Here is an 11,784-nt window from a genome sequence, read left to right as displayed (position 1 = left end):
GTCACGAATGGCCACCCTCCTGGCGTCCCTGTTTCCTTGTCGTCTCTGTTTTCCTTTACTTCCTTGTTTAAGTTTTTGCCGTTCCTGTGTTCACCTGTATCTGGTTAATCTTTGATTGTCTTGGTTATTTAAGCCCTGTGTTTTTGTTCCCTAGGTTCTCGGTTATTTTGGTAAGTTTGGTAATTCTTGTCATTTGTTGTATTCATTTTATTTGTATGCTTAGCTTATGTTACTTTGCTTCAGTGTTTTCCCCTTGTCTGTTCATTAACCTCCTGTGTTAGCCTCCTGCATTTGCATTCTGCCTCTCCCTTCATCCCTGCTATAACATTACAATACTTTACTGTTGGGATGGTATTTGTTGTGAAAGGAGCAGTCTTGGGTTTTAAGCAGTCTTAGGTGCCCAACACAGTTTTGGCCAAAAAACAAAGTTGAATATTTATGCAAATAGAACACTTCTTTGCTATAAATTTTGTAATTGAATATTTTCTTGCATGAAAATTAATTTTTAAAGTACAACACAAAATATCAAGGTCAGTTGTAACCTAGATGAATCTGCTGACATAAGAGATTAATACTTTTTCCAGCTACTGTTTGTGACAATGTAAAATCATTATGGAGTGACTAAATTTAATTCTTTAATCAGGGAGTCTTCTTTTTTGCTGAAAGGTACCAAATGGGGCTTTTTAAGGCTTAGGAAAGCCTTTTTTAAGGCTTAGGAAAGATAAGATAGTAGAGAATGAAAGCTTTATGGGCAGCTAAGCCTGAGATGCCTAGAAAAGGTTGGAGGCATTGGCTAAGAGAATGTAATTCAGAGAAGAAGACCTGGGTTGTTTGTGGCTTTGGTTTTTGTTGTCTGTTACACTTTTTCCACATTTCGATTTTCATCCTTCCCCTTTTTCATTTAATAATTTATTCTTGTGATTCAATAGATCTTTGAAGCATCTCAAAGATTTGTATCTGACAAATTTCAATTTCTGCCTGGACTTTTTTTCCCCCTCTCTTCTCATTTCCCAACCATTCATCCTGACACAGCAAAGCAGAAGTCCATACAGTCTCTTTTAATATTACAGGGGCTCAGCAGGTGTTTTGGTGTCAAATTTGGAATATTGCTGGACCATTTAAATTCAAGTCATACAAATATGAATAATTGATGCATCACTGGCAATTACAAATTTTAAGAATGTAGCATTATTAATTAAATCTTTGTGGCTTCAGGGTACTCCCTTTTTATTTAATCTAAATCTTTTAAAATTCAGTATGATTCTTTTTAGCATTTGGTGAAATCCCAGTATGAGGCAGTATGTTTTACTGAATAGTTGAACACTCGTCGAAGTCTGGGTTTTCTTTGCATTTATTAATAACAGGCATGGTTGATAACTTGGAACACATTGAAAAAGGGGGGCCTGTTGCAAAGTTACTAGGACAGTGAGGAAGGAGACATTAGCGATTTGTAAAGATCATTTGTATTTGAATAAGTGGAAGTGGAAATTGCACCAAGTCTGAAAAATGGTGGGGGATTGGTGTCAATTTCAAAAATACACATTTTAAACACTGCATACGTAAAAAGTCATATTACAAGAAATTTTTTGCTCAAGTGAGTGCTGCTCATTTTCTGTGGGATAGGCATTGTAAAATTACACCTATTATTAATGTGTTGATGATTTACTGTGAGGAGCTTTCATATTAATATGCATTGCTGAATTAAAAAAAAACCAATCTAAGAACATTAGTGTCAAAATACATAGGACTATAGTATGAAGCACGATGTTAAGGGTAAAGATTCAGAGTAATATGTTCACAAGCTAACATGCACATATTCATTACCAAATTACTATTATTGATACCATCACCTACATAAGATATTATTTAATCAGTGGCATTGTGTGAAACATTAGCTAACTTACTAATATGAAAGGAATAGCTAGGTCTTCATCATGGCCAGAATGTGCAAATGTTAACATATTTCATACAAAGACAATAGCTGGACAAGTATGTTGCCATAACACTGAGGGGGTTTTGCACTCGAAGCCATGATTGACCAAGAGTAACATTATAAATCAGGAGCATATAACTAGACAGGACAGCATCAATTTGTAGTTGACTCAGGTATTGATAGCAGTATGTTTCAGAAATGGCTCTGGTAGCTAGTGGTATGCCATTGAGTGTATGGATGGAGACTGGGAAACAGATTGTTTTCATGGGGATGTAAAGGGAGAATACTCTTTGAGGAAGTCTTTATCTCCTTTGAGAACAGGAAAGTGTCAGGAACAGAGGTGAGCAATGGGAATGGCAATTACCTTAAAGACATAAAAGGGGGAAGGTGTACTCAGAGCAGCACCTCTGGGTCCACCAGGTCAAACAGAGCAGTTCTTTAGATGAGAGCCTTCAATTCAGAATGGGCTCAAGATTAATTGGGCTAATGAATTTTTGTTAATAATCCCTTATTAACACAAAGAGGAATCCCAACATATAGTTTTCAACTTTCTTGAACATTACTTTGACTTTTTGTTTAAAAAAGACATGAATTTTTTTATAGGCATAGAATACTATTCAGTTCCAAAGGTAAATCTGTGATGCCGAAATGACACGCCCATCGTTGATCATCATTGGTTGCTCTGTGGAAGACCAATCCGTCGCTGAGTTTGACCTTCCTTATTACCGGTTTGTCAGCGGCTGTGAACAGAGAAGTAGAGGTTTAAATTGCGACCCTGGTTTTTTTTTAACTGATAAAACTACAGAATGAGTGATCTCAAGCCTAATGAAACATTTACAACAAGAGATGAAGTAGCTGCAGAAAAGGACTGGGCAGTCGCTAAAGCTTTCTTTGACAACTTGAAAAGTAAAAAACCAAGACCCGTAAGTAGGCACACTCACTTGGTGGAAGCTGCAGTTTTACTTTACTTCTAAAAGATTTACGTCTTGGGACTTGAATACTTATGGGACGTTTACTTATTTAACTCGACATATTTGTTAAACAGCCCAAGCCCACCAATGCCGTTACAGTCGCAGTTTCTTCAAGAACTTTATTTAACATGGTTGAGGAGAGGAAGATCTGGGAGGAAGAGGGGCTCGAGAAGTATGTCGAATACCAACAGGAACATGAAAACGAGCCTCTAAAGCCAGGCGCAGCATTTCCTTTTGTTAAGGTGACGACGACAACACGGTATATGTGCGCTAGGAAGTGGTCTCTGAGTGTATAGAAGAGAGAAGAGAAAGCGATTGTATCAAATTATGAAGCCTATCTTTTTGTGGTGTAAACATTTATTACTTCATTCTATTCCTTAACCCAAAAGGCACTTATGACCGTGAACACCCGTCTGAGAAAGCTGTATCCAGACAGCGAAGAGCTGTTTGATGTTGTACTCATGACTAATAACCACGCTCAGGTAGGAGTTCGGCTCATCAACAGCATCAATCACTACGGTAGGTCTCTCATTTTGATAACGTTTGTATGGCCAATAACTCGGATTTTGCATATGTGACTCCATGCAATTGCCTGACGTAGCACTGTTTCGACGGTAGATTACTTCCTTTTAGCTTCTTCCTCAGTGGGAAAGCACCAGGCCTGGCATGTGGTACACAGACCCTACTGTTTAACTGTCCAGAAAAATGCTGTGTTTAACAGCACAAAGCAAAATAATCAAAAGCCATTCTCGACATTTAATAAATGAAAACAGTAGTCGTATTGCTATAATACTTAATATAAAGTGAGTGATTAAGTTGTCTCATTACTCCCGATGCTGTTTTTAGCTGGATTGTACAATTTATCTAGCGATTCTAACATTAGGTTACGCCTAGAAGATGTGGTAAACTGCATAAATAAACAAATAAATAAACTGGTATAAATAAAATTTAAGTATGAAATAAAGGCTACACCATTATAAAAGAATCTTCAATCTTGCCCTGAATATTGATTTTCTTGTTGGCTGCCTAGATTTTCAATAAGTATAGAATTGTAATAAGAGCTGTAAGAAAAAGTTCAAATTTGAAAAGGAACCCATTATCTACCTGTATGAATTTAAAATTAGCCACGACTACATACATTATCCATTACATGTGTTCCTACTTTACAATTTACAAGTTTCCTTAATTTTAATGAATTTGTGTACTGGTGTATTATAATTTTCAGTGTGGAATATTAGTCTTAAACATGAATGAAATATAAATGACAGTATAGATGGCAGACAGAAATCAAGCTTATTGAAGGAAAAAGAGAAATGGCCTATAAGCAAGCTGTCGGAAGTTTGGCCTTGGTGATCTCCAATGTATTTGCTGTATACCTTTTTACATTATGATCCTCTGGGCTGCTTAAATCCTAGAGTTTTCATAATATTTTAATAATTTTGTATTCTCCTAATATTTTGTTTCTTGCATTTAGCAGGTTTCTTATCAATTTCCCAAGAGATTTTCACTCTTCTTTGACTCCACCATTTTTTTTTTGTTGTTTTTTTTGGGGGGGGGGGGTTAAATTTCCACAAAAAACGTGCCTGCCCGTTTAAGTTGCCTTTTAAAACATTCTTCCGATATAAGTTCAGATTTTGTCATAAATTCAGTTACCATCAAAACAACTGTGTGACATGTTTCAATGGTATACAGAGTGTTCGTAAAGTTCTTTAATTGCGTACTCACTTCTTTGCATAAAAACAAGCGTTCAGTTCATTCGTAACAAACCCAAACTACGCAAGATTTTGGTTAATTCTAAATGCACGTTACTGACGTAAATGTGTTCCTGAATAGAGCATTAGCTTCACCCCCCTTTTCTATTTTATATTGATTTCTATTGGCCATTGCAGTGCCATTCTCTTGGAGCAATTCTCACCTATGTGTGAAGGGGGAGGGGGTGGATGACTAGCATTTACTTCCAGGCATTTCCAAGTGTTTCCAGGGCAAGCGGCGTGATTGGCAGCTGTTTCATCATATAGAGGAGGGTTAGACGAAAACGTAGACCCCTCGGTTGCCTTAGTCAACCCTTTAATGTTTAAAGGTCTGCGCACTGTGCTAACTTTAATATATTGTCTTATTGGTTGATATAGTATTTGTGATAAACACAACTAGGAGTGAATAACAATTTGTTTACAAAAGCATGAGGTAAGCAGCATACAAATGAAGTAATCTGGGTGAATAATGCAAATTAGTCAGGAACAAGTAATGAACAGAATAATGCAACAATGTACATATAAATTACAGGAGCAAATGTAACAATTTAGAGATTATATTAAAATAATCATACTTTATTGATTGATTATTATTTGTCATCATAGTAGATTAAATGGCAAGTTGTTACTTTGTGAATCTGTGGGATGAGAAATTGGTTGTCCTGGTAGGGATTTGAGTCTAATGGAATTTATGGTCACAATTTCTTGAAGTATAGTATTCTCCTCATTCAGTGGATTATGACATCAAAGGAGAGGGGATTGAGGGTCAGAACACCAGGCCATCTTGATTGCTAGATGGTTTATGGCTTTGCCACTCAACCTCAAAGCACCAGCGTGTCCTGGGTCTGGTCCGTGGCCTGGGAATGTGAGGGCGCCCCTTTGACCAGGTCAGAGTTTCATCAGGGGAATAATTTGTAGTCTATCTTCACTACAGTGGGATGTTAGTAATGTTGAGCTCAGCCTACACGTTAGCTTTGTCTTTCACTATGTCAGATTAGGTGATCATAGTGGCATAAATTCTTCCTGTGTCTTTGGTAGGTATAGACAACATTACATGTTTGACACTGAGCAAATATTATTCATGTCCTTGTGTGAGTTCGTAGGTCATCTGGGAGGGTCAAGAAATTGTCAATCATGGCTACAGAAGCACTGTGTGATGCTGGCTACTTTGTTTTCAGAAAAAAAGAAAAGAAAAAAGCACTATTGAACAAACTAAATAAACTGTCCCTAGGTGTCACAAAAAGGACAGTATTGGCTGTCTATGCTTCAAAGAGAACTTCAGATAATTAATGTGTTAACATGTTAAGAACATTACATGAATGTAGCTAGCTACCAGGTTCACTGTATGTAAACATATGCATATAAGGTCTTGTGTAGGGAAAAAAAACTTTGGCTTTGGGAATTGTATATTTTGATAAATGAAGATGCAATATGTTTATCAGGTGAATCCACCTTCACTATAAGAGAAATTGATAGCAATATAAGTATTTCTCTTCACCTTGTTTACATTTGTGTACCGGCGGGCATCCTATTGATCAGCATCAAGGATCAAAACATGGGAGTTGTCAGACTAGACAGGAAAATACAAAAGTATCTTATTATGCTAGTCTTTTTGTCAGAGTGTGGTGGGGCATTTCAGAAGCCACATCGCTGTTCTTCGATTGTTGCACTATAAGACCCCTTCCTCTTTCGTGATGCTTATAATCAGGCCTGATGCTGGAAATTTGAAGGCTATAAAATAAAATAACCTGATCCTGGCATATGGTTAATTACATAGGTTTAGAAAACAGATACAAACACACCCAATGAATGTTATTTCAATAGTAGGTCTGTATACATTAGCACACATTTCTATACCGATTTTGGACACATTTCTTGCTTGCTTTCTTTTTCATTTTAGTGTTAGAATGTCATTAACTCTAGGCCAGTGACATTAAGCTTATTATTAGTAGTAAGTTTACAATTACTAATATATGATTATTATATATGAGTATGATGTTACCTGTAGTGTTCCTTAACAATACTAAACCGTATTCCTTAACAATCCCTCCAACCCTAAACCTCTCCATTTCCTGCATGTCTACTGTCAGGTTGAAAGCAGATAGTGATAACTAGGTTTAATAAAAGGGGCAGTCCAAAGGCAGAGGCAAAAAACAGACAAAAACAGTGTTAAAAAAAAGGCTTATCAAACAACCAACCAGACAGACTAAACAGAAGCAGATTGTTAACCAGGCAAAAGATCAAAACCAGAAAGCAAAATATGTACAGCTTGGAAACATAGCAGAGCAGAGCGAGACTTTGTAAGGTACAAACAGAAGGGCTTAACCCTAACTAGACACAGGAGAAATCAATGGGAAACACACAGGAGTATTGTGGGGAATGTAGTCTTTGGGATGCAGGCTGGAGGCTGCAGATGCGACACACAAACTCCCCCTGAAACCACCCTGTCTGAGAAAAACATGAGTCAGCAGAGAAACAGAGCAGATCTTACATTTTTTTTTTCAATTATGAAAGAATTCCGTTATCTGTGTTTTGGAGTTTCTTGTCTTATTTCTTTAGTCTAAGTAATGCTCTATTTCTCTCCTTTGCAGAAAGCATATATGCTTTTTTGCTTTGTTAAATATAAATACAATGACTAGTTTGTAAAAGCTTTGTAACAAAATGTAAATAATTTACAAAAATATACAGAATAACTGCAAATTGGCTAATCCTCAGTAGTTTCTGCAATTAGTTCCGTAATTGACAAAAAGACCCTGTCCATGTAATAACTAACAATATCCTTTATTATAGAAATTCCTCTGTCCACATCTTGTCAGAACCCCCTCATATATTTATAAAGATACACACAGTGCCGATCATTTCGCTAACTTGACTGCATGATGGCTATTCATCAGAGCTTCCTCAGCTTGTTGAAGCAAAGTTACTATCTGTTATTCTGTTTGACCACATTGGTTTAGCTTCCATGAGTGTCAGATGTACCCTCCTGCTTAACACCATAATGTTTCTGTATATACATTTTGATTTGATTTTTTTTTTTGTCTTTTATGCATACCAGATCTGAATATTGAAAGATTCTGTATGACTGGAGGTAAAAGCCCCATTGGTTATCTGAAGGCGTATTTAACCAACCTGTACCTCTCCAAGGATTCAGACAAAGTGCAGGAGGCCATTGAAGCAGGTGAGTGGAGATCTGGAGCTCAGCTGTCTCAGAGAAGACAGTAATCAATCATTTAACTGTGGGACTGTTTGTAGGTGACCAGCGCTGTGCGGGTGTTTGAGAGTGGGTGTTCTGACTCTGCAGGCATTGCTGCAGCAACCATGTTTAATCCAGACATGGAGGTGGAGCTCAGTGAGACTCAGCTACGAGTGGCATTTGATGGTGATGCTGTGCTCTTTTCTGATGAGTCAGAGATAATTGTGAAGCAGCATGGCCTGGATACATTCTTTGATCATGAGAAGCAAAATGAGAACAAACCTCTCGCTCAGGTTTCTTGACACATAAATTCTGTTTACCTTCTGGTTTTATATATTGAGAAAATAAAACAAAAAAAATTGCCAAGTAACCAGCAGGCTGTTTCCACAGGGTCCTCTGAAGTGCTTTCTGGAAGCACTGGGAAAGCTCCAGAAGAAGTTTTATACACAGAATGAGCGTCTGAACTGCCCCATTCGCACATACTTGGTAACAGCACGCAGTGCAGCCAGCTCAGGAGCCCGTGTCCTTAAGACCTTGAGGAGCTGGGGCTTGGAGATTGATGAAGCAGTCTTCCTTGCTGGAGCACCAAAAGGGCCTCTACTGCAGAAGATTCGCCCGCACATCTTCTTTGACGATCAGATGTTCCACATTGAGGGAGCCAAACAGCTGGGCACCATCTCTGCCCATGTACCTTATGGGATTGGACAGAAAGACCACAAAGGCAAGCTAATTGAGCAACCAGCCAAGCACAGTTAAAAGACCTGGTGTAGGAGTTTCATTATCACCAGAACATTATCACAAATGTTTTTTAGCAAATAGTCTTAACACAGTCTGTTAGTAGCTTTTAAAGAAGCTATTAGTGCAGCATGGAAAAAATAGTATATTGCATATATTGTTACATATTGTGATTACAATATATTGTTCAATATATCGATTACACAATGATCCCTTGTAGTGATAGGCTCAATGATCAAAGATTGCCTGTATTATTTTTCCAAAACTTTAAGATTGGATCATATGCATGCTAAGATTCATTAGAACACCCAATACAATGTCTGAGAAGCTTAGAACATATAAATATTGTGTAACTGTTATATTAAGTCTTTTTTGTGCATTTCCAGTTCAGGGAGTAGAATATATTCTTAGTGGTACCACAGCAAAGTTTAAACTTAGAAGTATCACTTTATTCAAGTTCTTCTTGTTTCACACAAAGAAGCACAGCAATATGGCAATTGGTCCTGTCCCATCCATCTTTAGGATAGGTCAAGGCTAATCTTTTCTAAGTAGTTTTATTTTAATCAGCTGTTTGACAAATGCATTTTTTGTACGTTCTCTTTTTATAATCATTTTAACTGCAGGATACACATAAATGTTTTGGATATATATTTTATAATGGTAACCTTTTATGTGAATAACTACATTTAACAATATTTATATGTAAAATGATACCTTATTTTACCCCAAAATGCCTTCCAACAGATATATTCTACCATTTACTACAGATTTTTATTTTTATTTTTTTTTATTTTTTGTCCCCATTAAGCATATTTTAGAAGGCAAGAAAATAATGTCTTTAAAATGTGTAATCTTTTGGATATTAGTACCTTCTTCCCATGCTATTTAGTTTGATTGCTCTTGGGAGATTTAGAATTGTGACTTGGTGCCAAAGAAACAAAAGAAAAGTTTCCAGAAGCAGCAATGACACTGTGTTGTTAGCCAATACACTGAGGGCTTGTGCTACTGTTTTTTTGTTTGTTTGTTTTGTTTTTTTTTCCCCCCCACATCCTCTGTGGTTATAAACATGTAGTTAATTGTTGCAATTTTCCTAGCTTGGTCTCTAGAGTCACTACATAATGATTCGGGCCTTATTATAAATTGTTACTTCTGTATACATTTTACAAGAGCTTAACTGGAATATTTTGTTTGTAATGCTTCATCTGATAAATACTGTTCGCTGCATATTTCATGTCCCATCAGTCAGATTTTTTTTTCCTCTGCTGAGTTTTCTAGTTGTCTTTGTACTGACACTGAATTGTTAGTTAATTATGTAATTTCCTTCTGTGCAATAGTGTAAGCCAGTAATGAGGTATTTTCCTGCCAACCACATCCTGGTACACTGGACCACATTCAACCACTACAGTGTGTAGAAAAAAAAAATATATAGTTTATAGTCTCTGACTATACTGCACAGGCACTTTTTAACATGTTTGTAAATCTTTTTAGGAGTGCTGGAGTTTGACCAATACAGGATTTTTAAATAAAGTAGATTACTGCCAGACTGCAATAGAAAGGAGACTTGTTATTACTCTACTGTAAATGGATATTTTTGGCAGTTTTTGCCTGAGTTGGTAAAACATCCTTTTTCCAGTAGATGGTGGTGTTTCACTTCAGTCTATTGCTGCTTTTGTTCCTTTGCCATCCTAAAGACATTTCCCTCAACAACATCGTTGTCTTACAAGTAATCTTGGTGAGTGAATATTTTTCTCCAATATAAAATTCCCAGATTCACGTTGGGCAGTACAGTAGTGTTCAGGTCCAACTGGCTGTGGTATCACTTTTTAAAAGAAACTTGTGAAGGTCTGCTTTCGCCAACAGACTGCTTCTCCCTATGATCTTTGCCTGTCTGCTAGTTGCCATGGATACTTTTAGCTCAGGGTGAAGTGGGTAGGCTCAGGATTTCTGAGACATAATTAATAAAGGATTGGAAACACAAGAAATTCCATCTTAACTTTAACAACCAGTTCAGCCACCCAGGTACTATAATCAGATGTGCACAATAGAAAACACTTGCTAAATAATTTGTTTTGTGAGTTAATGTTTGTGTATGTGAGTATGCGCACACATACTGTGTTTAGAGATGCAGCATGTGAGCTTAGTGTATCTGAAAGCATGTGATCTGCATACACCCAGTAGTGGGTCAGAGAAGGAAGAATATTCCTGTTAGTGGAGTTTGATTAGTCAAATGCTGAATGCTTTGACTAGAATTTATTCTGCAACATGGCTGGAAGCTAAATTCTTAATCAGAAATGAGGTTTAAAGTCATAAAATGGTGTTCAAATTACACATACTCTGAATAATGAGGTAATCGCTGGTAGACTTGGTTTCAGCTGTTTGTGGTCATCCTTCATCTTATGTTACAAATCATATTAGTATATAATAAACAGTTGTGTTGGGGAAGTTACTTTAAAAATGTAATAAATTGCATATTTATTACTTTGTTTAAAATAATAGATACTCTACAGGAATATTATTGTTTTAGCACTACTTTTTGTAGTACTTTCACAAAGTCTCAAAGCACAAAAGGACTATGCATAATCTGAAATAGAAGAGGGTAAACTGAACGGAGTAGAGAAGAGAGCCATAGTTTTGCTTACCAATAAATCTGAATTTAAATGTGAAATATTGAATAAAAGTCTAAATAGCAAATGTTAGACATGCTGCGTTCTAAGTAGTTGCTTAACTTTCAAACCCATTTAGGCTTGGGCTCACTTCTAGAACACTGATTCAGCAAATCAGTTAATTATCAAATTAATAGTTTAAGAAAATATTGTTACTTAACACTAACTTTGATATATTAAGACATGTTTTTTTTTTTATTCATGAAGATAATAGAACCTTAAATAATGGACAACCTCCGCACATTGGTAACATATTTACTCCATGTGCATGAGCAGTGGTCTATTTCACATCAAGACTCAAAGTTGAGCATGGAGAGAACATTCTGTCAAAATGCAGCTAACCTTATACGAATCTATTATTATTAATTATTTAAATGTTTTGCAAATCCTCTAGCCTCATGAATGAAGATTCCTTGAATGTGTTGATTGACAGCAGACTGCTGTTTGTGGACTTGAAATCCAGAAGTCTCTATGCTACTTCTCCTGTTATTCCCTAGTCATGTTAATGTTTATGGCCTTTTATCACTTTGCCTCTTAG

The 11,784-nt window shown here is 36.6% G+C and overlaps 1 protein-coding gene across 1 annotated transcript; it reads left to right on the top strand.

Moving 5' to 3' along the window:
- Positions 1-2,675: 2,675 nt before the first annotated feature.
- nt5c1bb (5'-nucleotidase, cytosolic IB b) lies at positions 2,676-10,134 on the top strand. Its single transcript, XM_027003779.2, has 6 exons — positions 2,676-2,856; positions 2,979-3,146; positions 3,294-3,423; positions 7,711-7,833; positions 7,957-8,141; positions 8,239-10,134. Exons 1-6 carry the CDS (start codon positions 2,740-2,742, stop codon positions 8,602-8,604), a joined length of 1,089 nt encoding a protein of 362 aa, XP_026859580.2. The 5' UTR covers positions 2,676-2,739; the 3' UTR covers positions 8,605-10,134.
- The last annotated feature ends 1,650 nt before the right edge of the window (positions 10,135-11,784 follow it).

This window comes from Electrophorus electricus, chromosome 3 (assembly GCF_013358815.1).
Source record: "Electrophorus electricus isolate fEleEle1 chromosome 3, fEleEle1.pri, whole genome shotgun sequence".
In the NCBI taxonomy this organism is placed as follows: Eukaryota; Metazoa; Chordata; class Actinopteri; order Gymnotiformes; family Gymnotidae; genus Electrophorus; species Electrophorus electricus.
The sequence above is the reverse complement of the archived record's forward strand: the minus strand, read 5'-3'. Positions and strand labels throughout refer to the sequence as shown.

Bases quoted from the DNA above. Each gene is read 5' to 3' on its own strand.
- nt5c1bb (XM_027003779.2), top strand. From the start codon at position 2,740: ATGAGTGATCTCAAGCCTAATGAAACATTTACAACAAGAGATGAAGTA. The intron at 2,857-2,978 runs GTAAGTAGGCAC...TTTGTTAAACAG, and splicing joins AAAGTAAAAAACCAAGACCC to CCCAAGCCCACCAATGCCGT. The intron at 3,147-3,293 runs GTGACGACGACA...TTAACCCAAAAG, and splicing joins CAGCATTTCCTTTTGTTAAG to GCACTTATGACCGTGAACAC.